The 27,306-nt window shown below is 40.5% G+C and overlaps 1 protein-coding gene across 3 annotated transcripts in view; it reads left to right on the top strand.

The window, feature by feature from the left end:
• The window catches only part of LOC111151066 (estrogen related receptor gamma), a 229,146-nt gene that overhangs the window by 195,028 nt on the left and 6,812 nt on the right, over positions 1-27,306 (top strand). For all 3 annotated transcript variants that reach the window (XM_022508802.1, XM_022508801.1, XM_022508804.1), the window contains one exon: positions 20,826-21,095. In XM_022508802.1, coding sequence (XP_022364510.1) covers positions 20,826-21,095 — 270 coding nt within the window. The remainder of the gene's footprint in view (positions 1-20,825; positions 21,096-27,306) is intronic.

The following is a 27,306-nucleotide window of genomic DNA, read 5'->3' as shown; positions in this document are numbered from 1 at the left end:
AGCAGGCTACCCGCTGAGCAGAGAGCCCAATGCGGGGCTCGATCCCAGGACCCTGAGATCATGACCTGAGTTGAAGTCAGAGGCTTAACCTCTGAGCCACCCAGGCGCCCCACAGTATTCTGTGGGTTGTGTTAATAAGAGAGAAGGCTTATAAGGCTACCTCTTTCTTAGCTCTATGATAAGGTGAAAATAGGAAAGTACATCAATTCTACATGCAATGTGGCCAGATAGTATATCCTGAAATGATTAGAGAAGGGAAAATGCATTCTATTTTGAATTTCTTTATTAAATTATGATATTTTTTTCCTGTTTCTAATTTTACTTTAAGTATTCTTCCAACCTAATTAAAACTTAAAATAACATTTTTAAACTGCTCTTTAGAGGGCAGATTGAAGAAATATTTTGGAAATAAAAATTTGGTATGTATTTCTCAAATCTCAAATTGAGTTAATTGGTCTTCCTTTGCCCTGAAATGGGAATAGAAACTAATGCATTTTGAACACGTTCCATTAAAAATCACTACAACTTGCAATATGAATTTGTGCTAAGCATATTGATGTTCTTCCCTAAATTCATATATTCAAGTATTTTATAAAACACATATTCTGTGTGAGGCTCTGCTAAACACTGGTGATGTAGCAGTGATCAAAAGTGAAAAAAAAATCCCTACCCTTGTGGAGTTCACACTCTAGTAGAGGAGACAGAAAATATGCACAGGAGAGACTGAATGTGCAAATGTCCTGAGGCAGGAGTGTGCTTGAATATGCCAGGAATAGTAAGGATGTTCAACTGGTTGGAATAGAATGCCCTGGGGACAAGGCAGGGTGGGAAAGAAGAGTGCCACTGACTGTCATAGAATTTCAAATGTATCTTTCTTTTTTTTTTAAGGAAGGGAGGTGAAGGGGGAGACGGAGAGAGAGGATCTTAAGCAGACTCCCCGCTGAGCACAGAGCCCATCCTGGGGCTCTATCCCACAACCCTGAGATTGTGACCTGAGCCAAAATCAGATGCTTAACTCACTGAGCCACCCAGATGCCCCTCAGATGTATCATTTTGTTTAATCACCTATGCATTAATATTGTCTATGATCAACCATATTGGAATTTTGTACTTTCAAATGAAATTAGGGATATACTCTCCTTTTTAAAGGCTTACGTAAAATATGTGAAACAAATTCATTCAATAAATTGTCAACAAACATATTTTAGCCATTATCTCATGTGGCATGGCCAAAAAATGTCCCTGTTGACTATATCTTTTCTTCTCTTTTTTTTTTTTTTAAGATTTTATTTATTTATTTGACAGAGAGAAAGATCACAAGTAGGCAGAGAGGCAGACAGAGAGAGAGGGGGAAGGCTCCCCGCTAATCAGAGAGCCAGATGCAGGGCTCAGTCCCAGAACCCTGAGATCATGACCTGAGCCGAAGGCAGAAGCTTAACCCACTGAGCCACCCAGTTGCCTCCCCGACCTTTTTAAAAAGACTTATTTATTTATTTGAGCGAGAGAGAGAGAGAGAGAGAGAGAGCCTGCGTGCACAGGGGGAGGGGCAGAGAGGGAGAGGAAAAGAATCTCAGGCAGACTACCTGCCTAACTTGGAGCCCATGGTGGGGTTGATCTCACGACCCTGAGGTCACAATCTGAGCTGAAACCAAGAGTCACTTGCTCAACCGACTGAGCCACCCAGCCTCCCCTGACTCTATCCCTTCTTATATCTGTGGAGCAATCCCTCCAAAGATTTGAGGTTAGACTTTAATTCTGCAATTAGAATGGTTATCCTCATTTCCTATACTATATTTGGAATGTTGAACATATATTGTGGGAAGTGAGTAAACTTACCAAAATCCACTTTGAACATATATCGTAACAACAAATGTTTAAGTCCCAATGTTATCAATTAGAGTGATTGCTAACTGATGTGAAATGTCTAACACAATGGTGGAATTTGTTTTCCTAAGGGCTGTCAGCTTTCTCATCTTTTAAGTGGGCATTGCAAATAAGATAATTTTTAAAACTGCTTCCTGGGCTTGTATCCTATGCTCTTACGGACCTCATTAACTAAACACCTGGTAACAGGATCACACTATGGCATTTAGCTTTCCAAAGTTACCTTGAAAGGGTTTTGCTGTTAATTGGGTGCCTGGCGTGCTGAATTAAACCAAGAATGTGGAGCAGTAGCTTGGTGTTAAACTGGGCAACAGGATGAGAGGGCCCTTTTCAAAGGTTCTAGTGTGTTCCTTTTGGACTTGGGGCTGCATTTGCTCCTTTTTCACTCTCAAACTCATCCAGCTTCTCAGGCTTATCCTGTGTTCCCCTTGAGGAATTATTCCGCTGCTGGAGTCACCTCTAACTGGGCGGCAGCACTGGGAAATCTTCCCTGTGTTCTGATTGCCAGCCTTTAGAGCAGAGAGTGGGACCCGTGAGGGGCGGGAGGGTTAGCAGCCACAGCCTGAGCTCTGAGCACTTTCCCTTCCCACCAGTCAGTTATTTATTTCTTTATTTTTTAGATTTCCTAAACATGGACTAAGACCAGTTAGGTCCTTGACACCTTGCAAATATGGGGCATATGCATACAAAATAGCTCCACTAAAAATTGCTGTTTATCACTCACTGGGGATGCAAAGATGCATGAGTGGTTTGATATCGTAGAAGAGGCAGTGACTTCATCCGTGCCAAGGAAACGTCATCGTGGAAATAGGGCAATGTTGTGGGGGAGAAGGCAGGTGAGAAGGAATGTCCCTCTCCCTAGGGTTCATTAAAGAAACGCTTATAGAAAAATATTTCAAATATAGACAGTTTTCACTCGCCCTGTGGAGAGGAAAGGAAAAGGCATCCCATGCAGAGTTTTGAAGAAATTCAAAAGCACAAAAGTACACTCTCATATGGCCTGTTTGGGGAAGGAGTGGTTAATGGTTGGGACATAGGAAGAGAACCGTGTGTCACGGTGGTCAAATGACAGGCTCTGGACTCAGATGGCGCGGGTATAAATCATGCTGCTGGGACTTCTAGCCATGTGACCTTGAGTGGGTTTGCACCTCAGTTTCTTCTGCGTAAAATGGCAAAGAGACGACTACATGCTCCGTAAGGATTTAGTGAGAATTAAACGCTGATAGCTGCCTCGCTGCTCTCCTCTACCCGGCCACCTTTTTAAAAATGCAAGTCAGATTCTGTTTCCTCTTTGCTCCAAGCCCCCAGTGGCTTCGCATCTCTCTCAGAGTAAAAGCTGCAAAAGTTTGCAAAAAGTCGTGAACCTTTGTGCCATGTCCATGCCACAAGATGCGGCCAGCCCCATCTCCTTCTCTCCCCTCCTACCACGCTGGCCTCTTCTTCGCCATTCTCAGAACCTCGAAAAGAAGGTGCCTTTCAGGAGGTGGATCTTTGCCATTCCCTCTGCCTGTATGCCTTTCCACACAGAGATGCGAGGCTCGCCCTCCCACCTCCTTCAGATCTCTGGGTCCCAGGATCCAGCCTTAGGGCATTTTTCCTGGATGGCCCTGCTGAAAATTCCAGCACCTTCCTGATGCCTGTTTTCTGCCCTATTTTGTGGAAACTTTTTCCACAACACTACTGTAATTTTATTTTTATATTTTTATTCATTTGTTTTCTCCACCTGCTAGTCCTTTGTCCCGTGGGTATCTCTCATGCCTGGTGCATGACAGACACATGGTACGTGGAAGAGCTTAGCATGTCGCCTGGCACAGTGTAAGCCCTCAACGAATTGTATAAATGTTTACCAGCCCCATCATTTCGAACAAGAAATAAAGAAAGGAAAATGGACCCATTTTCAGTAGGATTCAGTACACCTCACAGAGAGAAATCAGAGGAGTCTAGTAGAGGTGATCTGTAATCTAGATCCAGGAGGGGTCTGATCCAAGTTGGGGCGACCATGAGTTGGGTTCAGGTAGAAGATCATGGAGGGCTGAGTTAGGCAGTGGGACTGGAAATAAGAAGTGCAACTAAGGCATATTTCATCGAAGCAATTGGACATTGGAGAAGAGTCAAAGAAAGTAACAAAAATTCTGATTCTGTCTTGTTGAGTATTTGACAATGCTCTGAGGAACGCATTGGAATATGTTTTTTGGGGGGTTACAAAATGAGCTCAGGTTTACATATTTTGAGATGAGTTCTCTGAGGCTTTCAGGGAGCTGGAAATAAGTGTGTACTTGTAACCAGGTTTCTTATGTCCCTAGACGTAGGGAGAGCAGTAGCAGAAGAGAAGAAGCCAAGGCAGAATTATTGAAGGTATTGCCCGGAAAGGATTGGCACAAAAGCAGGGAAACCAGGAGAACTATGTGGTACGATCCCAGGGAGTGGGCAGGGCACAGGTGTTTCAGAGAAGAAGAAAAGGGCAGAAGAACCCATAGGATTTGAAGGACAGGTCATTGGATTTGGTGATGAGGTGATTGTTGGTGACCATAGTTGGGGGAGGGGGGCTGAGACATGATCCAGACCTCAGTGGACTGCAAATGAATGGTCAGAGCAATGAGAGTACACTGTTGAGTTGTGAATCCCAGCAGTGACATGGTGGGGGAAGTGGAGAGACACCAGCAGACAGACAGACAGATAGAAAGCTAGCTATTGAGGAACCAGTGAGGAGAGGAAATTTTATGAGAATAGAAGGATGAAGGAATAGGAACTCAGGAGAAAGATTAATAAACACAAGAAAGGAAGAGCGGCTGAGCAGAAAATTAATGGTAAAAATCTTCAAGGTGGCCAGAACAGATGAGATTGAGAACATAGTAAAGACTTTCCTTGGGAAGAAAGAACAATCCCTTTTCTTTAGAGACAAGTGGAAAGGCGTTAGGAATTGGTCCTGTTAAAGATGAAAAGGAGAAGCAGGTCAAGGGCATTTATATCTATTCATTTCTCAAAAAAATGGGAGTTGAGATCACATGGGCAGAATAAAATACAGTCGAGCCTAGAGAGAGATTCAGGCAGAGAGACCATCCATTCGTGCAGGAAAGGTATGTTTCGGATCCACACTTTCTCCTGCCCGAAACAAAGAACACCGAATATAAGAGAATGTTCAGTCTGGAGTGTGCTGTGGACTCATGTGTCCAGTCGAGCAACCTTGTTTGGTAGATAAGGAAATGGAGCAATTCGGTGACTACCTCAAGGTTAGTAGCCAGCATTGTACTGAAACCAGGTTTTCTCACTCTTAATTTGTACTCTCAGTGAAGTGTTTCAAGCTGTGCTTTCCAAAGACGTAATGCCACTTAAACCAGTAATATATCTTTTTTTTATAGGCGTCACCCCCCCGTTATGCACACATACACCCCCCTCCTTGCCAGTCTTCACTCTCAGAATCAGCCTCCATGTGTCCTGGACTTTTCTTTCTTGCCCTACGTGGTCCAGTGTCCCAGCCTGCAGCCTGAATTGGATTGACGCTCAGACGGGCTTTTTCTCCTGGATAAGCCATGATGCAGACTGGATGTCTGGTCATACTCATGAAATGAGCCAGCATGAGGCTAATGCCATCATAAGGACTGAGGGCATTAGCTCCGTGAAGTGGCTGCCATATCCCAAAGGCAGAGTTGAACTAGATGTTCCCTGGAGTGTGGCACTTATGGTTGTCAAATGAACTTCCTAGATGGCCCTTTTCCATTGAACTTGGTATTTAAAAGGATCTACATCAATGCTTAATTCAAAAAAAAAAAAAAAGATATTCTTGGAAACATGTTAAGCAAACAATAGTTCTATCAATTTGTAGGCTATGTGAATTCTTACATTCCAAAATGAAAATAGGCTTGAGCTACAAATGTTTTCGTGCTATACGAATGGGACTTTATTGTCCCTGTCTACATTTTGGCTTGGATTTCAGTTCTTAAATTATATTCTTTAATGTTAGTATCTATGAAAAAGATACTCCTGAGCAATAATCTACTTTGTTCCAGAGTACTTACTTTGAATTGCTGTATTAGTGTTCTGTGTAGGGGGAAAAAAAAAAATCCCAGATATCTAGCCTTTTTTTTTTCCACCACTGAAATAGATGTTAGGATATCTGAGTAGTTTCTGCCCTTTAAATAATGCACTAAATACAATGCTCATGGACACACTCACACCCCTTCCTTCTCTCATTTGATTTCGAGATACAGAGAATAAATGAGACGTTCACTTGGGTTTCGCTGTCTTTTATGAAATCCAACCCATTCTGGAGTGAATGAGCGAGAGACTCAGGAGACCGCCTTCGTGGGAGCAACTGCCTTTCCCCAGTGCCTCATCCTCTCTCTGTCATCCCCAGGCGATGTGCCCGCATTTGTGTGTGTAGATTTATAGTTTATCTTTATCAGTGGCTTCATCTGTAGGTAGCTATTATAGCTGCCTCGCCTGGATATTGTTTGGGCCTGATAGATCTGTCTGTAGTTCATCAAAGGGGAGCCGAGTGCCTAAAAGCCATCGGGTCCAGCTGAGGATGAAATACGAGCCATCAGCCTTGGTAATGGCTATAAAATTTCATAATTACACGGCCTTTATTACATTGCATAATGATCCTGAAGCAGTATGGAACAATTAATTAAGATTTTCAACCGTGGCTCTTTCAGAAATTAAAAGGTGCTAGGAGCGGAGAAATGGGGATCTGTCTTATCCTAAAAGCATTAGGGATGCTTAAGAAATAACTTTCCTGGGCACTTTTATTTATTTATTTTTTTGGTGAAGAGGGACATCTTCCAGTTAGAGAAGAAGCGTGAGTAGACCGTGGCTATTAGCAAGTTTTGATTCCGACTTCAAAACTGCTGCTTTAAAAGGCACGGGAGTGAGAGTGCTAAGGGTCTATATAACTACCCAACTTCCCTTTTCTCTTCTTTGAAAAATTCTATTCAGCCTCCCATTGTAGCCATTTATCACATTTATGGTTGTTCATCTCTACACATTAAATAAATGCGGGCTCCGAGATAGGGGGTCAGTTAACGGCCTTCTCTAGTATCCTGACCAAGGAGTTTCTCTTATGCACGCTCTCATATCTGGAGGCATTAAAATTCTTTCAAGATCTCTACAGTTTTGACAGTCATCCCCAAAGGAAGACTTTACTGTTTTCATTTATCATCCCGTGAATCCAGCATGTCACATCTCATATATACCCTTTATTTTTTTTTTCCATTATCTCATCTTCACACCCTATAAAGAGTAATTAAATTTTGTGGGGGCCTGTAGGAGCTGGTAGGAATGAGCTATTTTTAAATAATAACAGAAGCTGGAGAAAAGTGTACAGTAGACATACACGTGTGTGTGCATTTGCACATACAAATTATGCCCCGTTCTTGACTTTGTTTTCCATGCCAGGGAAGTTATGATTGAGATGGTTGTGTACTATTAAGTACTAATGACGAGATGGTAAAAACAAGCCCAGCATTCTTATGATGATGATTCTAAGTCACATCCCCAGCTTTCATGCATGAACCCGATAGGAAACAGATATGTTTCAAGGAAACATGATCAATGGCTCCGTCCATGTACGTGAAAGAAAATTTAAAAAAAGAAACCCCAAACATGGTTGCAATTTACAACTAACTCCCGGCTATTTGTACACATCAAGTATTATTGTTTTTAAATTGACAATCATCATATAACGTTTTGCCGATCTAAATATTTCATGGGAGACTAGAACTTTCCCTTGGGCATCTCCAATAATAAACTTTCAGCAGAAAATTTGGGAAGGATTATTTGCTTCAAGGAGGAGCTACTGCTCAGAGTAAATTCTCTTGTTGAGGCATTTAGTCCCTTAATAGGAATTTTCTGATCTGCTGTCATTCTTGTTCACACACCGAGTGTCACTGCCTCTTTATAAAACACTTGTCATTCTTTAATGGAAACAAAATAGTCATTGCAGCCAGAGCCACAATGTCATTCCACTACCCCTTGCTGCGTCGGCAATAGTGAAAATGACAGAGCGGCTCTCAGTAGGGGTAATTAAAATGTAAATATTGATATTTTATTATTTGAAATTACTTTCCAGTGCGGCATTTAATATCTCTCCATCTGTGCGGCTCTGTTTAGCGGTCACTTTAGTGGAGCTCTGGGATACCAAGCAGCGGCTTGATCCCCGTTATGTCAAAATGCTTGTTGCTGCTTAATTTTGATATCTAATTAAGTGGAAAAGTACAGTCCACACTGTAATCCATGGCATCTTAACCAGCTGCTTGGGTATATTTAGAATTAATCTCCACTATGGAATCATCCTAATGTATGCAATTAAGAGTCTGCCGATGGCTAATTAGGTGTATTAGAATCAGGCAGCTTTTTTCCCCCCCCCCCTCTTCCCCCCCCCCCCCCACCTTTCATTTTGGACTGTTACAGAGGCAGGAGTGTCTGCCTGCAGAGGTACTGTTCCTGCTCCTCCGAACGAGTTAGGAAACAGTGCAACTTCCCAACAAATTTCAACCATGGGCAGGAATATTTGCCTTTTCCTGTGCTTCTTTCCTTGAATCAACTCATATAGGAATTTCCAGGATTTCCTGGATCTATTTGCAGGATCTCAGTGACACGAAAGGGACTGGTCACAGCGTAGAGGAGAGATGGGATACAAAGATAAATTTACTTTCCAACAGATCAAAGCAGGGAGACTCGGGAGCAGTGCTCCGAGGGCCCTTGCTCATTTAGGGAGGAGAGGAATTCTAGCGCGAGAGCTTTTTACCGAAGCTACATTTCCCTCCTCCATTCTACTTTTGAATGGAGCACTGTCTCCGAAAGAGTTATTATGAGAGGTACGGGTTTGGTTTGTAGATTATGCATCCGTGGTAAATACGACAGGCAGCCTTTTACTCCTGATAACGACTCTGCATTCATGTGGTTGGGGAATTTCAAGAGCTGTGTTGTTTCATGTTTCTGTTTTTGTTTTGTGTTAACTTGGCCCGTTATCCAAATGGGGGACGGCGAAGAGAGGAAGAAGGAAAGGCAGAGAGAAATCGAAGGGGTTGCCTCTATTGTCAATGAGAAGATAACTGTAGCCTCCCCAGTGGAAAGTATGCCAAGCCGTAATGACTTAGCTCTGCTTGAGCCAGCAAACGCCAGCCCTGAACTTGGGAGTAAATATTCGTAAACAGATCTTCATTAGCCACCGAGAAAAATAGTGTGGGAGCCTGACTTTAAACCGAATTCTCGGGTCTAGCAATTCAAAGAAGCTGTTTTTTCATGCTGTCCAGAGCACGAATTATGCCCAGGTCTTTAAGCATAGAGAGTGAGGATTTCTAATATTATTTGAATGTGGAGTTTCAGGGTCAGCAAGCTGTAATTTCATATCTGTGACATGCATCTTATGGATAACATATTTCTCCTATGTTCTTTCATGAATACATATGACACTTTGTTTTTAATGGCCTGAGTTGTAAATACTTTAATGTGTGTTTATGCAGAAGACCTCCTGATTTTTTTTTTTTTTTCCCCTGCCTCTCCTCTTTCTAGGACATATGTTGGAGACACTGAGTTATAGTATCTTTCTATTTGGGGAAAATCAAGAAAAGCACACCTGAAGGATTTTTTTTCCTGCTTTGCTCGTAACTAGTAATAAACTGAGAGAAGGGGAGATGTTAACATTAACTCCACAAATACCCTCTCTTTAACAATTAGTGCTCTTGTTAGAATTTGTGTTTCTATACCAAGGGACCAATTAGGTAAATCTGAAAAGATTGGAAGCCATGTTATTTAAAATTAATATAGAAATTATAAGTGATTTTCTCCTAGAACTCTCATGTAGAATCAGCTCTTGGTCATTTCAGTGAAAGCACACAAGGTGATCACAAAATCTATTTTTTTGTAAATGGTGGCTGACATGACATTTTCAAATTTTTAGGCGAGCTCATGAAATCACCCAGGTTTCCATGATGCAAACATCATTCTGTACCTTAGCGTGCGTGGAGTGTGGCCTTCACGAATGGGAAAATAACGAAAAGGAAAGATAACCTGAGCTTTAAAGCCTGCAACTCTGTCTTCATTTAATGCAAGCAGATGTGCTAGAGAAACCCTGAGCTCTCACCTTCTGTAGATAGGCAAGCAGTATTCGCTCCAAAATCAGACTGCGGTGGAGCAAGCATTTCTCTTTTCCTTCTAATTTTCTCTTTTGTACCATCTCAGTAAAAAAAAAAAGTATATATTTTTTAATATATAAAAAATTTATATAATCTATAAATATATATCTAATTTTCTCTTTTGTGCTATCTCAGTAAAATTATATATATGTGTGTGTATGTACATATATATGTGTGTATGTGTACATATATGTGTGTGTGTGTGTGTGTGTGTGTGTGTGTGTATATTTACCTAATTTATCCAATGTGTGGACTGTGCTTTTTAAATTCTCCAATATCCGAATATTATGTTGGGTCACACATAACAGAAACAAAGCAACCATGGCTAACTTGCTGTTTATAGATTTCCTTTAATGGTTCAGTGTTCCCAAGAGAAGCAGTTCATCTTTAAAAAAAAAAAAGTTGTAAAACTTTATGCGTGGGCAAAAGAAAAATACACAAAAATTCATTTTTAATTTAAAATCTGTTTTAGGTCAGAAAAAGTAAAAAAACATATATATATATCCAATACTCGAAACTATGGAGGAAAGTAAAACATGCCAAGAATTTGTTGTTTGTTTTTTTTAAATGTTCACCAAAAGTTACAGTTGTGGTTGTTTCTCCAACAGTTCTAAAGAATATTTGAGGTACATTTATCTCTTGCTGAAGTCTGAAAAATGATTATTGGCTAGTTTATTAAAATGTTGGATGGTGCAAAAACATATATTTGGTTCTAGAACCTATGTTAGCAAAATTCATCTTCTTTGTTTCTCCTCATATCTGTATTTTAATTTAAAAAACTATCATCCCTAACAGAGATAACTTGTTTGCCCCTAAGTCCAAACTCTCAGCTAAGTATTTTTTCATACGAAAAATAGAGGGGGGGAGTGCATACAAAAACTGTGTTACTAAAAATATTTTTGGCCTCCTGCTTGATTTCCCGAAGGTCCAACCTGACTTCTTACAGACTTAAATGGATCCTCTTTTACTGGCTCAGAATATTTCCGTAGGACTATCTCCAGCTATGCTTGTTCCTACAGCAGGTGGAAATGGTTCCCTTTCAAAATTATTCCATAGGAATGGATATACAAACCAGTTTGATAAACCTGAAACATGTCTAAATGGCATTTAAATTACATTAACACCTACTTGCACAGACTCTGTGAAAGGTCATAACCGACAAGTACCATCTTGGCTGTTTGTAAATGTCTAATTTGCTGCTTTAAAATGGGAAGTCACCTTACTCCCTTGGTGCCACTCAATGGCTGTTGTGTTGCAAATACTTCTGACAAGTGAGTATTTACTTAGTGAGAATCCATTGTCCTAAAATGGAGTGAGAGGGAAATGCCCTATGAACACATTTTTACTGCTTTGTCTTCTCTTTGCAGCTTTTGATTCAGGGAAAGGAAACCCAAGATTTCTCAATTTGCTTGCCTCCCCCCACCCAAAAGTGGAACGTGCTTTTACTAGTTATTTGGGTTTTACAAAAACTAGATGTGTGATTTCTAAAGACTTTATGTTAAAAAAGTAGACATACAGATTTTTTTTTTAATTCCTTCAAGTAAAAAGAATCAAAGGGCATTTGTTTTCATTCCTGGCTAGGCTCGGATTTCAGAGGTTTAAAGTTCTAGCTACAGAAGATAAATTCACACATTGTCAAAATAGTTATACTAGTAGGAAAAAGAGAAATTAATTATAGATACTTGTAAATAATAAAAGTCATTGTGACATTATCACAGAATCTGTTGTGAGCAGTTATTTGTAAATATACAAGAAAGTAGGCCATACGATTAAAAGGTCAAGTTTAATTATAAATTAAAAAGGAACCAGCTGAGGTTGAGAGAGAACTTTACCGGAGTTTAAGTGGCTCCAAAGAAAATCCTACATACTATACAGGCACGTATAAGCGAAGAGCTTTACGTATAATCAGTGCTTTGATAAACACTCTTTGAATTATGAAGAAACAAATGAGGTAACTTTTTTGTTGCATATTCAGATTTTTCTTTCCAGGGGAGGGGACTGATATCTAGAATGATGTCTTAATTCCTCATGTCCCGTTCTTTTCGAAAGCCAGTCAATAAATTGTTAAGGATTTGTTCATTAATTGATTGGGCACATATTTATTGAGCTCCTGCTATGTGGTGGGCACTGGTGCAGGTGCTGGGATTACCGCAAGGAAGAAGGAAGAGGAAGAGGGGGCCTCCACTATTACGAGCTCGGAGAACATGGCAGCGCACAGGGAACGAGCTGTCTGCTGGGTGGGACATGGTCACCTTCACTCCATTGCTTACTTCTGTCTTTCCCTATTTTTTTTTTTTTAAGATTTTATTTATTTATTTATTTATTTATTTGTCAGAGATCGAGAGAGAGCGCACACCAGCAGGCAGAGTGGCAGGCAGAGACAGAGAGAGAAGCAGGCTCCCCTCGAGCAAGGAGCCCGATGCGGGACTCGATCCCAGGACCCCGGGATCATGACCTGAGCCGAAGGCAGCGGCTTAAGCCACTGAGCCACCCAGGCACCCCTGTCTTTCCCTATTTTATAACTTGCAGCTGTGCCTGTGGATGTTACACAGGAACAGTAGGAATGGAAAGGAGTGTATATGCTTGATTTCAGAAATATAAAGAGGAGACTTGGTGATAGATCCCCGAGAGCTGGGAGGGAGGCAGCATGTGGATGATGATGCCGTTAATCTGGGAAGCAGTTTCCAGCTGGGCTGGGAAAATGCGCTCTCCATTTCAGCGTGCGAGGCTGTCTACAGAGGAGTTATCAGAAGAGGATTTTTCAGGAAATGGGGCAGGAAAGGAAGAAAAGGGCCCAATAGGGAGAGAAATGCCATACTGTGCCAGAGGGTTCGTGTTTGGTTTTTCGGAGACACGGAAGCCAAGAATGCCTTTTGGTCAGCGGGTGGCACGCGTAGAGTTCATATTTAGAAGAATGCTTGAGTAGCCATGGTTAGGATGGAAGAAGGAAATACCAATATCCCTGTATCCCAGAAGAGATGAAAGACGTCTGGACCAAAACTGGGGGAAGGCAGGGAGGAGAGAAGTGATGGATACATCGGGAGAATGTGTACAACCAAACACCCATCTTTCCTCCCTCACATATACTTACACTTTGATCATTCCTAGTGGTACCTACCTTCTTTTCCTCATCATGATCTCATTTCTTCCTACTGTGCAGTAACATCGCAGGGGTATGGATTATATTACGCTCATTTTGTATGTCCTGTTGGGTCCGGGCATGGTGCTTCCCTTACCGTAGATGCACTGAATATCAATTAATTTATATTTTGTTATAGTGGAACCACTGGGAACTGAGTAACGTAGGGCTGGACCAAACCCTTGGGAACATATTTTTCTACTTTCTCATTTTACAGATGAAAAAGCAGGAGCCAGAGAAGTTGACTCATTGCTCAGAGTTACACAGGTACTTGGCAGGAGAGGTGGCCCCCAGTGCTAGGTCTACCAACTCCCAGTCCAGTGGTCTTTGTCTGAGGTGCTCACCGTTAGCCACACAGCCTTGTGCTGCCTGTCAGTACTGCTCACTGTGGTACTCCAAATCACACAGCATTGCAACTGGAAGCTTCTTCAGAGATGTATGATCTCCATTTCACATTTGACAAATGAGGAGTCAGCCATGGGTCTGTATTAGTTTGCGGGGGCTACTGTAACGGAGAACCACACACTAGACGGCTTACAACAGAAGTGTATCGTCTCACAGCTCTGAAGGCTAGAAGTCTGAGCTCAAAGTGTTGGGAGGGTTGGTTACTTCTAAGGGCTGTGAGGAAGAATCTCTGTCAGCTTCTGGTAGCCCTGAGCATCCGTTGGCTTGTCAATAGCATTTTCTGTGTATCTTCACCTCATTTTCCTTCTGTTTGTGTCTGTCTCTGCCCACATCCCCCTTTTTTAATGAAGCTACAGTCAGATTAGGAGCCACCGTAATGACCTCATCTTAACTTGACCATCTGTAAAGACCCTATTTCCAAATAAAGTCACATTCACAGGTACTGGGAGTTAGGATTATAACATCTTTCGGAAGGACACAATTCAACCCACAGCAGAGGTCAAATTAACACTAGTGGTTGTAGTGTGGGTCGATCTAGAACCCAGATTTGCAGACCTCAACATCGCTGCTCCCCACACTGGCCTCTTCCCTCCTATATCACTCAGTGGCAGTAACTCCTTAGCTTTGGGGTATCTGACATTAGTTATTTCCCGCAGATTATTTAAAAGTCTGTGGAAATGTCTGTCAGGCTACAGATCCTTAAAGTTCAGATAGAGTCAGCATGCATTTATTTTGGATGCTTGATTTTTATTTTATTTGTTTTAAAGATTGTATTTATTTATTTGTCAGAGAGAGAGAGAGCACACAAGCAGGGGGAGTGGCAGGCAGAGGGAGAAACGGCTTCCTGCTGAGCAAGGAACCCCACGCAGAACTCGATCCCAGGACCCTGGGATCATGACCTGAGCCGGAGGCAGACGCTTAACCAACTGAGGCACTCAGGCATCCCTGGAGGCTTGATTTTTTTTAAATCAAATATTAGACCGAATTTAATGAGGGCTCGAAATTTCCTGAAGACAGTGCCTGCATATCTGATGCCCTGGCTGGATCCATCTTCCTTGGACTCCCGGTCAGGGCCCTGTAACGCCCTGTGGTATTTCCCGACCGGTCCCAGCAGTGACTGGGCAGAGCCAGTCCGATTCAAGCACAGGATCTTCTTCTCTCAAACCAGGAATGTGGCTTCAAAATGAGCTTTTCCTGCTCTGTGTCCATCTAATCCCAAAGTGAGACTGAAAATGCCCTTATATAATTTTTTTTTTAAGAGTCCTACATTATATGGCACTGCCTTCCATTTTTCTTGATGGTCAAACCAACTTTAGTCACATCAAAAATGACACTTTCCAGGCAGAGCTCTCCTGTTTTCAACTAGTACAAAATAAAAATTGTAGGAAAAGAAAGCCATTACGTATCCCTCCTTTAAAGCAGCTCAGCCAATACCTTTCTCATGCCCTCCAGTCATTTATCTTTCTTCTTGGCTTAGATGAGAGGTTGGGAGACACAAAGTTGAGGTCAAGTAACAGGGAGTTTGGGGAAAGCTTAAGGAATGTTTCTAGGTCCTCTGTAGTCATTCAGCAGTAGGAGGGTAAGTGGGATTTCCAAAGAGGAAGCGTACCCTCCATCTAGATACTCTCTGTATTCGTACTTTACATTCACCTGTGTTATATCTAGTCCTTTTTTCAAAGTGGGTTGGCAGTTGTCACCCTCCCACACTCACAGAAACAAGCCAAAAAAACCCCCTCTGGTCATCATTTTGACGCTTCCCTGAGTAGCCATTTGGGAATATCTTTCTTTAGCTGCTATTATACTTTTACTTTTTCGAGCAAGATGCCCTTGGAAACAAGGGACAGTTACTAAAGATAGAATTATGCCAGTGCCACGGGGGCATGTCTTCGATTTCTGTGCCCCCGAGTGGGCTAATTGAAACTTCTTTGGTTGTTCCCATGATCAGCATAGGTGGCCAGTTGCATCTGTAAACTCAGTTAATAGTGATAATTCTGTCCTGAACTGGTAGGTATTGCCTTTAGGACTCTCTTCTATCCCCCTTTAGTTTGTCACATAGATAGAATTCTTTGAATTAGAGTTCTTTCAGATTTTCACATTTGTCCTATGAAACCACTATTCTAAAACAATGGTCTCATAAAATCTCTGTGAATCCTGCTGGAAGTATAAGAACGGAAGTAAGGAAATCATGGAATCAACAGATGTTGAAACAGGATCACATTCTAAGAAGGGGAGCGATCCCATTTTTGCAATTTTTCTTATATTTGACCCAAACTAAGTGAAATGGAGTCTGAACTTTTGAAATCTGGTTTATAGTCAGACAAGAAGAATAAAGATTCAAAAGATAATAGTGGAGGTATGATGTCTAAGGCTTATGTGCTAATATAATAGGTAATATTTGTCATCCATTATAAAGAAAAGTTTTCAGGGAAATGCTTCTGACGGCACCAGGTAAAGATTCCAGCTTTCATTTTAGAACTTGACCGTCTGTACTTGCTTAACTCCAGCCCCTACTAAGGGCCAGTCCATAAAGTGCATCTCTCTGAAAAGCAGAATAGAGAAAAGGTCTTTATATATTATATAAACATTATAATATACAATATATAAAAACAAGGCTTATGCATCTGTGTATCTGTTCGTAGCGAAGACCAGACCTTAGCACCATTGTGATTCTTTCCTCTCCTAGTTCCTGTAAACACTGGGTTTATTTGTACGGGAGAGAAAGGATCTCGCTCATGCCACAGTGCTCACTCAGCTTCTCTCAATGAGTTTTGTTTACCATCTCGGTGAGTCGTTATGGCGTAATTACAGTTCTAACATGATACGCTATTTGTTGAAAACCGTCAATTTTTGGTGGAAGAGAGAAACTACAGTTCAAAAACAGTGAGCGAAGCAAATCAGTGCCATGATTAACCGATATTAACAGACACCCTGAAGATTTCAAATGCTTGCTCTCCGTTTCCAGGAAGCAGCCAGGAAGAAGATGCCTAGCAGGGGTTAAACCCCGGTGCCTGCACGGCAGCCTATTTCTGTCAATACTCCGTTCAGGAAATAAACATTTATGCTTTCTGAAATGAAAGTGTATTTTTGAAGACTAGCCATCAGATATTTTTTGCCCTTCACACTTTCAAATGCTTAGCCTTTTCTGTAAGTTGACTGCAAAGTGCATCAGTTTGCCAGGCTAAAAAAAAAAAAAAAAAGTGCTTGACAAGTGCCCATGGCACCACTGTCATCCTCCGAAGTTTCTAGTGGAAGGAGGCAAGAGCGTTGGCACAAAGCATACTTTCTTCAAGCCTGTTACTTCAGGGGTACCTGCCTCTTGAGAAGGTTTTCAATCCTTCCAAATGATGTTATTCCCAACTGTCATCTGGTTTATTTGGAGCACACAGGTTCGCAGATAAACACGCTATTTAACTGCGGGTCAAGGGAGAGAGTCATTCTGCTCTCAAAACGCCTGAGATACAGTAAATGGCGCTGACTCCAGGACGGAGATGGAGAAAGATCAGAGTTGTCAGCGATAGGCGTGGAATGGGCCATGGTTGGAGAGGAAAAAAAAAAAAATGTGCCATGGTATCAGTGTATTTTAAAAAGCTGTAATATGGCTGAACATTTAAAACTATAACCTGTCAAACACCAAAGATTAAGATCCCGGGATGTACAAAACATGATGTCCAAACGACACAGCGGTAACGCGTATTTTATTTCACTGGGGAGAAAGGTTTCTCTCTGCAAAGGTAGCAAAACAGGAACCGGGATGAGGGCCTCTCGTCCATAGCCCTGTAGCCATAAAACCCCACTCAGTGCTGGGCACAGTGCACACAAGTAATCCTCATTTGGATACCAGCACATGTGCACCAAGAGAGCCATCACATTTTTAGAGAATTCCTTAAACTTGGTTTATTTAGATCTTGGCCATTTAGGTTTTTATACTTTGCTCAGGTCCCCTGATCAAAATATTATCATCTCCATGTTGTTCTGTGTGGCAGCAGTCCTAAAGGGCAGGCAGAAGAAGTTTGTGGTATTCCAATGTTAGCTCTGTTATGCATCCCACCTCCTTTGTCACCAGGGGAGCAGAGCAGTCTCCTCACCTGTCACCCAGGCATCTGGGCAGGCTCTCTTTGTGCCAGCTTCCAGACTGCTGAGGTGTGGTAGGAAAGGGTTAAAGTGTTGCAGGTCAGCTTTTTCTAGAGCACAAAGAGATAAAAGTCCAGACTTCTATTTACATTCTGGAAAGCATGGATGGTCCCTTTTCCTATCATTTTGCAAAATTACACTTCCTTTAATCAACTGAAAGAGATGTGAGGCTATCAAGCAAAGCAAACTTGTCAAACCTTTTGTGCTGTACCCATCTCCCCATCCTCACTGAGAAAAAAAAAAAGAGAGAGAGAGAAACGGTATTTTTTATTTTTTAACCTTTTTCCTTTTATTTCCTTAAGAAGTGAAAGAAAAAAAGTTAGGTTTCTAGGAAGGATTCTCACACACACACACACACACACACACACACACACACACAGCCATCAACAGAGAGCAGACAAATTGCAGGACCAACCTAAAAATTAAAAAAAATGAAATTTTATTGTTTTTGCTTAATTAAACCCCAAAGAAATGTGTGAAACCTTGTTAGGGCTGAAAATTGCGAATTTGTAAATCACAGGGACAAAAGGGCCCCTGTGCAACTTTAAAGTTTCCGTGCACGTAACTGTCGATAGCGTGCCTTCTCCATCATCAGCACTAAATTCACAGTGATGCCTCTTTTCTTCTCCGTATTGATCCTTCCATGAGAACGTAGATTTGTATCTGTTAATTAATGCGTCCTGAAACAGCGTTTGTATTAATCAGGCAGATAAGAAAAATTGGATGCCTGCGTCCTCTTGACAACCGTAAAAGTGCTGGGCCTGATAAAATCGTGGATGGACCTCAATAAAAAAGTTCCTCCTTCCACTCAATAAACTAATCATCCTGCTTTTAATTATTCGGCAGAAAGATGTGTGGAGATTGGAGAATGTGTAAATCTATTTACTAACAGCGGTGTCTGGGAGGGAGAATAGGGCTGTCACAGGAAGGGGCTGTGGACTACGCGCTCTGTCCATCTGCTGTGGCAGAGAGAACGGCTGCTCAGAAGCATGAAAAGGAACAAGCACACGAAGGCAAAGGGGAAAATACTCCTCCTCTTTGGCTCATAACTTTCTAAGATGATCATTTATTTCTTCGTCTATTTCATTTGTAAAACAAACCCCGACCCTTCCCTTTGCTTGAGTTAGGTATATTTGGATGTGTGTCACATCTTTTATCTTGGGGTGGGGGGTGGCCGGGGGATGGGATAGAAAAAGGAGCAATACTGGTTTGTTTGCTGGGAGTGTAACATTCTCAAGATCGAAAGCAAATGGAGCCTAACCTAGTCAGACTAGGTCGTTATTTTTCTCTTTGGACTCTGTTGAAAATGTGACCACATGTTTTATCTCTAATTCTAATAGGAAACTTATGTAACCCCACAATGGGATGACCAGAAAGAGAAAAGGAGTGGGAAAAAAAAGGAAAGAAAGATTGACACCGCCAATTCAGAAGAAGATCTGTCATGTAATGTGTAAATGGCTTGATAAACAATCAAAGAGATGCTTATTACACATGTGTGAAGACCTGCCTTTAATAAAAGCTGGACTAATCCCTCTTGATGATTTTATTAAACACTTCAGTTAATTGTGCCAAGTGGCAAACCACTAGTTTTCACCAACAGGGCAGGAAATCGTTTCCTTGTCCTCATTGTACAGTAGTTTCTAATATCAGATGGGATGTGAATAATTGGATAGGAATAAAAAGGAGACAAAAGCAGTGACCATAAGCAGGAGCCCAAGAAGACTGAGCAGCAGTGGATGGTTATGATTTGGGTAGTAGGATCTAGAGAAGGAATAAAAATAGATGTTATAAGTTGCATTATTCAAATTTTCTCCTTCTATGGAATTATTGGTGGCAGGATCTTAAATCCTGGTATTGTTGTCCTCAATAACCGTAGGGCTGTTTGCTCACCCCTTGGAATCCCTGGGCATTACCTTTGAAATGGAAGTGAAGATTTAAGAAACATTCATTTTTTAGGACTCTTGGGGAAAGTTTGTGGCTGATCATTAGGTATCTTCACTAAGACTTCCATTTAGAATCTAGATCTCGTCCCTACGAGGTATAAATAAATATTTTTACTCCTAACTAGGTTTGATTATACTACTTTTTCCCTATTGAACCGCATTTCCTTTTTTTTTTTTTTTTGCATGTTTTCTCGGAAAGGAACTTTTTTATATGTGTTACATGTGAATTCAGACCAGTCTGTTAGTGAAGAATTACAGGAGTCATCTGGATAGTTCAGATAAAAATAATATTTAATATAGCGAGGTTTATTGAATGCATAGCATTAGTATTTTGCTGGGTGTTACTTTGTGTGTCCCCCAAACAAAAACTGAGGTGTGAGTAAACTGTCTTGCCCACAGTGAAAGAGCCAGTAGCTCAGTGGAGCCAATATTTAATCCAAGGATCTGGATCTGCCTATATCCTACCCACGGAACTGCATTGCCACCATATTTAACTCTTTAAATAACTGGATGTTAATCAGAAGAACAAACTGTGGCTTTTTGATTTGGTGAAGAGGCTAGGCCACTCAGTATTCTTTTCTCTTTTACACCAATAAACACCATTTGGAGAGGAATTCATGTTATATATCAGTGGGTACAAATATCCAGCTAAGAGGGCTCTTTTGGGTGTACGAACACTCATCCTTCACTGAGCGTCGGACTGTTACAGAGAAATGTTTGCAAATTGCACTCTACAGGGTGAGGCTACACTGTTTGTTTTCTATTATTTGGGAGCTCTTTTTTTTTTTTTAATTTTCCTGTTGTTTATCAATAGTAGTTTTTAGAGGTGAAATGGATGAAAATCTGACTTCCTGAAAGACATTTATAAAAACTGTAGCCAGACATCAATTATATCTAAAGACTACATACTCTTTGCTTCTGAAATGAAAGAAACAAACCTACTTTTCTGTTCTATCTACCTCAACTGTGTCTATAAAACCTAGGGAAAAAAAGACACCAACAAGTTGAACTGGTTTGTGACTTTTACTTTGCCGTTCACACAATGATCAGGGGAAAATTTAAGAGCATCTCATCAAAGCTCAGCATAATTTTGAGCACCGATGCAGAAGCTGACTACCATATGAAACTAATGTTGCATTATGAAATTATGGCTTTAACGTAACTTGATCTGCCCATCTTCCCATGCAGGCTTCTCCACGCTGTCCCTGGCGGACCAGATGAGCCTTCTGCAGAGTGCTTGGATGGAAATTTTGATCCTTGGTGTCGTATACCGATCTCTTTCATTTGAGGATGAACTTGTCTATGCAGATGATTATATAATGGATGAAGACCAGTCCAAGTTAGCAGGCCTTCTTGACCTAAATAATGCTATCCTGCAGCTGGTAAAGAAATACAAGAGCATGAAGCTGGAGAAAGAAGAATTTGTCACCCTCAAAGCCATAGCTCTTGCTAATTCAGGTTGGCATACTAACATGGTCGTTGTTGCATTTTTTAATATTTCAGTTTTACCCTTCCCTCGACTTCTTCTTCAGGGATTTGCTAAACCCGCTTTTAAGTTTTGTATGAGAAAGCAAAATTATAGTCATTACGGCTTTCTAGTGAAAAGTTAGAAATAAGAAAAGTCCACTTGCATTATTTTTATTATATTTGTTTATTGAAAGCAGTGAAACTTTTTGCAGCCTGTGCATTTCCTAACGTGTAGGGTAAATGGGAGCTCTCAGGACAGCGTTATCTCCATTGTCTTGTAGGCACAGGTGAAAATAAGGGTGCACCGTGGGTACGTGGAAAGCATTTTCCCCTTCATAAATGAACATTTTGCAATTGGAAAAACATACATAGTGTTGTTTTTATTTTGGTTATCGAATACTCTAGTTTTCTTGTATTCTGGAATTCTGTAGAAGGCAACTTCTGCTGGAGTATTTCTCTGAAAGGTACCACCTATGCAGTGAGGGTGCAGAATTATGGGAATAAACAGTCTTTACATTTGAACAGAAATGTACTAAAATAGCAACTTCTGATAAGTAAAAATCGTTGCTGCTTTGTTGTTTTTCCCTTTGTGCCTCTGCTACCGCTTTATTGTGGTCTTAAGTCGCTTTTGGCATTTGCATATAGTTCCGGATAGATCCCTCCTTAATGACGTGCCGATCTTTAGATACCTGCGTGTCAATAACGGACTCTGATGCTGTGTACCATTGACAGTCACACCGTGCCCCTCCATCTGCTTTTGTTTTGACCCTATCTTTGAACTTTATCTTGGTTGCTGGCCAGTAGTTTTCCCTTTAATTACAAGAAGGAAACTGTCAATAAAATCTGTTAAATGGGATGCAATGAGTGGCTTGAATGGGCGGATGGCTATTTGTTCAAATTCTGCAGCATTCAAGGTATTGACAGTTTGTTTTCTGGGGCCATATGTGACGATCAATCTCAGGCTGGGCTCAGCCGCGCTGAAAAATGAAAAACCAGATTGCTTTTGCTTACTTGTGGATGACGACTTTGTGATTTGGCGCGGTCCTAGTGAGATGAGACCCTTCTGCCCAAATTGCCCCCATGAGAGCCGGGGACGCGTGACTGTTTTTAGAAATAATTTTTAATTGATTTTGTAATTAACAGTTCATCTACAATATTGATGCGTGCATCCTTGGACTGATAGGAGGGAAATTGTTTTCAACAATGAAGTTGTACTTTCCTATTTGTCTTCATAATGGAGTTTAGCATTGCATACTTTTAATTGCTGACCACACCGTTCACCCCCCCCCCTTGTCCTCCTCCCCTGTGAAACTGTAATCTAGGATTCCTTATGACAAGTGGAACTGTTGATGCAGACATCTCACATACCCCTTCTCTGGCTCTCTAGAAGACCAAAGTGGGAGATGGGAGAGAAATTTCCCGAGAATTTGTTAGTTTGCAAGGACTTCACATTATATCATCGTCTCATCATCAGATGAAAAATTCTGTAGCAGTGGTTTTGGGAAGAATTTCTGTTTGGTGGTTGTATAGTGATTCTAATTGAAAACATGTACTTGGCCAATTATATTTAAAACCCAGCAAGCATGTTTTATATCTTTTATATTACATAATGCTTTTTAAAATTATTAACTAATTGTGAGGGCTGAGCAGCGCTAAAACTTGATCAAGATTGCTAAAATCTTATCATTTTAGGTGTTAGATATATACTTTATGGCTATTGTAATTTAGAGTACCTGAATTAATTAGTAGCAGCATTTCTGTCTGTTGTGTAGAAGTATAATCATTAGTGTTTTGATATGTAAATATCTGAATCCCACGGACTCCGCTGTTGGAAGGAGGAAGTGACCTACTTTAGAGCAATGACTGGTGATTAGAAAGTCTTTAAAGAACTAGTTAGCTTGCTTTTCTGGTTTAAAGCCAGAACTAGTTAACTGGCCCTCTTCTTTCTCTTATACTGGTATTGAGTAACTTTAATTTCTTTCAGGAAATTTCTCCGTGTCACACAGTTACTCTGCAAGTGCTTGCAACTTTTTTTAGCTCCTCAAAAACCAAGAAAATTTAACTGAATCAGAGTCCATAATAACGGAGAAAAGATTAAGGATTATATTGATGTCTAAACTGTGCCAGTTCTCTCGTGCTGTATAAATATGACCCTTCTCTCATGCTTCCAACCCCAAACCCCACCATGTTAGCAGGGGATAGACCACTCAGAAAATCTTTTTTTTTTTTTTCTCGTACTGTCAGTATGATGCTATTTTATTCCATTTTTGACCATTACTTGGATGACAGCAATAAAGTTGTAGATTCATTCTTGCTTAGTTCCAGAGACTCTTAAACTGCTCAAAAATACATGAGTATGAAAAATGTTTTCAAAGATACCCTAAAAAGCTCGTGGTTTTTCTTTCAGTATTTAGAGATCTCAGAATTTGTGGGGAAAAAAAATCTATTTTAGTGTTATTTTTGTAGATATCTTAGCATTCCCTGTATGACTGTAGGTGTTAAGAAGCAATGTCTCATTAATCTAAATTTCAGCTTGTTTTAAACATCTGTCTTTATTCAATAATTATTAATATTATGCTTATGCTCAGGAAACAGGGAATCGTCTTCTCGGTAATAGCTGTCGTATATTTTTGTACCTCTGTTTCTGGTATATGTGAACTCAGGAATACTTATAACAGCAGGAACACGACTGGAAATACTTTCCCTATCTTGAAGGATATGGGGGAAAAACAACAACGACAAACCCAATATATTTTGAACTAATACTGTCATTTTCACATTCAAATATTTGGTATTTTGTCCCAATTATTTTTGAAGGTAAGAAACTCACAGGCTCACTTAAACTATATACTTTCTTAAGTTTGCACAGCAACTGTCTCCTCGGCAATTGTTGCCTCCCTGATCTGTCTCTGTGCCATTGAATTTAAAAAGGAAAATCTACATCACAATGTTAACTTTGTAATTGTTAGGCCCCTTTATCTCATCAAACACCAAGAAGTTAGACTCCTCTCTAGAATTCTTCCCATTTGGGGAGTTTTAGGATTCTGTAATTAATTTTATGTCTTTATTGGAAAATTTAGTGAAATATTACTACATGCGTTTTAGGTAAGAGTATTTCATGGGATTCTCTTGTCTCGGTTTGGGCCTATTGATTCTTAGGCTTAAGACTTTGTTTGAAGTTATTTTGCTGGCCCCAAGGAAGTAGACTCGTTTTTATATATGGAAGACTAAAGCAATTTAAGAGTGAGAATTGCTTTTAGTCCGGGTCATTCTCTTTGGCCCCAAGGCCCTCAAGCTTCACAGCTGCCACTCCTCCCAAGTGGTGTCACCAGCCCTGCCCCCACCATGGAGCCCTGTGAGCCCAACTCATTCAAGACCAAACGGCATCTACAGCTGAAAGCTGACTTTTCTCTTCTATTCCTACACCATGCTTGTAGAATAATAGCGTCTGTTGGTAGGAAGCTGCGAGTAATATTTTGCTCATCAGTTTCAAATCGTAAGTAATTAGAACCACATCCTGACAGTATTTTGTTCTTGAGAACAAACGTTTGATGTGTAGAATCGTGATATAATTTCAAGGGAGAGAAAGCTTCTGATTACTGTAGGAGACTGGGATGAGGGCCATCTTTAGTCCTATAAGTTTGGCCTCATGTTTTTCAGTCTTTTTTCATTATCTCTCCCTCGGGGTAGCCTTTTTAGATATTTAATATCATGAAAATGTTACGTATCTGTTTGTGTACTGTACAGATACGCATTTTACCTAAAAAGAGACATCTGCCCCTACTTTCCAATTCCAAATTCCACTTCCTTTAAGAACGTACGCTTTAGGGACGCCTGGGTGGCTCAGTTGGTTAAGCGGCTGCCTTCAGCTCAGGTCATGATCCCAGCGTCCTGGGATCGAGTCCCGCATCGGGCTCCTTGCTCAGCAGGGAACCTGCTTCTCCCTCTGCCTCTGCCTGCCTCTCGGCCTACTTGTGATCTCTCTCTCTCTCTCTGACAAATAAAATCTTAAAAAAAAAAAACAAAAAACGTATGCTTTAATCACATAACTGTTTTCTCATCTGTAACACGAGGCAGGTCAATTATATAATGTCTCATATCACTAAGTGGCCTAAAATTTTTATGTCAGTGACTTTTAAGTGAGGGCAGTGAGTTTGGTTGTACATTTTGTATGTGGTTATGTGTGTATTAATGCTAAATTTATAATATAGAAATATTAGCATCCTCATGGATCTGAATAATTAGTATAAAAGTGAAAAACATCTTTAGTACCTTAATATCTCTTGAGCCATCAAACACAATTTTATTGAAATTTTGACTAAATTTGCTGATTTTGATATTCTAGACAGAGTTTTAGATACTGATCAAGCGATTATCCTTTTTTAAGAATCCTTCTGTAGACGTTTCTTTTTTTTTTTTTTTTTTTTTTAGCTTTTGCTAGGGAAATCTCATTTTATTTCCTGTGAGATGGACATGGCCAATAGCATTTTTGCGGTAACTGAAGCAAGTTGATGAAGGTGTGTGGCCACTATGAGGCAGAGGGTTGGACCCTCTCTTCTTCACTATCAGTAAGCTGTTTCTATTCCACAAATAAGTAGATTGGCAATTTTACATCTGCCCACCAAAATTAGTACTCTTAATTTAGTTTAGAATTTTGCACTCACTTTATCTTGCTGTCTCCTTGGAGTTCCAGTAGTATAAAACTACTCTTAAAAGTGGCAAAAAAAAATCTGGAGACAAAATGTTTACTATCTTGGTAGGATTTAATAAGAAATAAGTATGGGCAGGTCTTTTGCAGCAGGTAGATATTTATATATTTAACTTATACCCAGACCAAACCATAATTAATACTCTCTGGGAAATCAAAATTATAGTTTTTCCATCTCCTAGTCTACTTTTCTTCGGTTTTTGCTCAAATCTGCCATCACTGTTTGGATTGTTTTAATTTTGCGTAAGACGTTGTAATTGAGTTGAAATGGGTGGTGGTTTTATTTAATGTAACCCTTGAATTTCGTAAATGTGCTGATATCTCAAATTTTTATGTAAAAAGTAAAGGTAGGTTTTCAGATGTTTCTCATCACATTCAATGATCGCTATGCCTTGACATATTGTAAGAAATATTTGCCCCAAGTGTCTTTGCTTTCAGCTGGGTAATAAGCACATAAATACTCTGCAATTGGTTTACTTCTAGGGAATGACATAATATAACAATATTTCCATTTATAGATTGTAAGATAATGACTAATCCCTTATAAAAAGGTCATTAGCATGGTACAGATCATTTATGATATTGTGGAAGATTGAAATATTTACCACCCAAGTTGCTATCAACATTCACTTTTTTTTTAAGATTTATTTATTTTTTTATTTGAGAGAGAGAGAGAGTGTGTGTGTGTGTGTGTGCACCCATGAGCGGCAGTGGGGGGTGGGCAGAGACTGAGGAGGAGGAGGAAGCAGACTCCATGCTGAGCAGGGAACCTGACAGGGTAGAGGTGGGGCTTGATCTCAGGACCCTGAGATCATGACCTGAGCCAAAATCAAGAGTTGGTGTTCAACCAACTGAGCCACCTAGGTTCCCCCTCAACATTCACTTATTGAGTATAATTGTCTTTATCACTTCGAGTAGAAGGAGTTAGAAAGCTCCTGGATAAGTGTTAGATATTGGAGGGAGAGAGAAGCCTTGAGTACTTGTAGAGAAATAAAAGAGTTTCTTAGTAGGGAATTCTGATTATGCAAGGCTACAGAATAATGGTAACAATAACTTGGGATTTATGAGAGGGAACCCAGGAGGAAAGACACTATGGGCTATGGATCTGTGGTTCAACACCTAATATAAATACAGTACGGGAACAATTTGGGGTCTGGTATAAACTCGAGATCTGGCTTCATAGCCAGAGCTAGAAACGAAGAAGATAGTGTATCTCAGTGGGTACCTGTAAAATCATTCTGTTCTCGCCATGGTTACGCACATAATAAGAGTTGTTATCACTGTTTCCAACTTTAGAAGTATAACTTTTCTGCATTAGGAAAGACCTAAGAAGTCTTTTGATCCAACCTCCTAGTTGGTATGTGAAGAGCTTTCTTGGCACTTTGCCAAGTGTTTCTACCACCTTGCTCAGAATTCTGCCTAATTCAGTGCTTGAAGGGACCATTCCATTGGAAGTCTTACTACCCCTCTCTCTCTGTCTCTGCCTCTCACCAT

This window comes from Enhydra lutris, unplaced genomic scaffold (genome assembly GCF_002288905.1).
Source record: "Enhydra lutris kenyoni isolate GAN:26980312 unplaced genomic scaffold, ASM228890v2 scaffoldscaffold25, whole genome shotgun sequence".
Lineage (NCBI taxonomy): Eukaryota > Metazoa > Chordata > Mammalia > Carnivora > Mustelidae > Enhydra > Enhydra lutris.
This window is presented reverse-complemented; position numbering and strand designations above follow the sequence as displayed.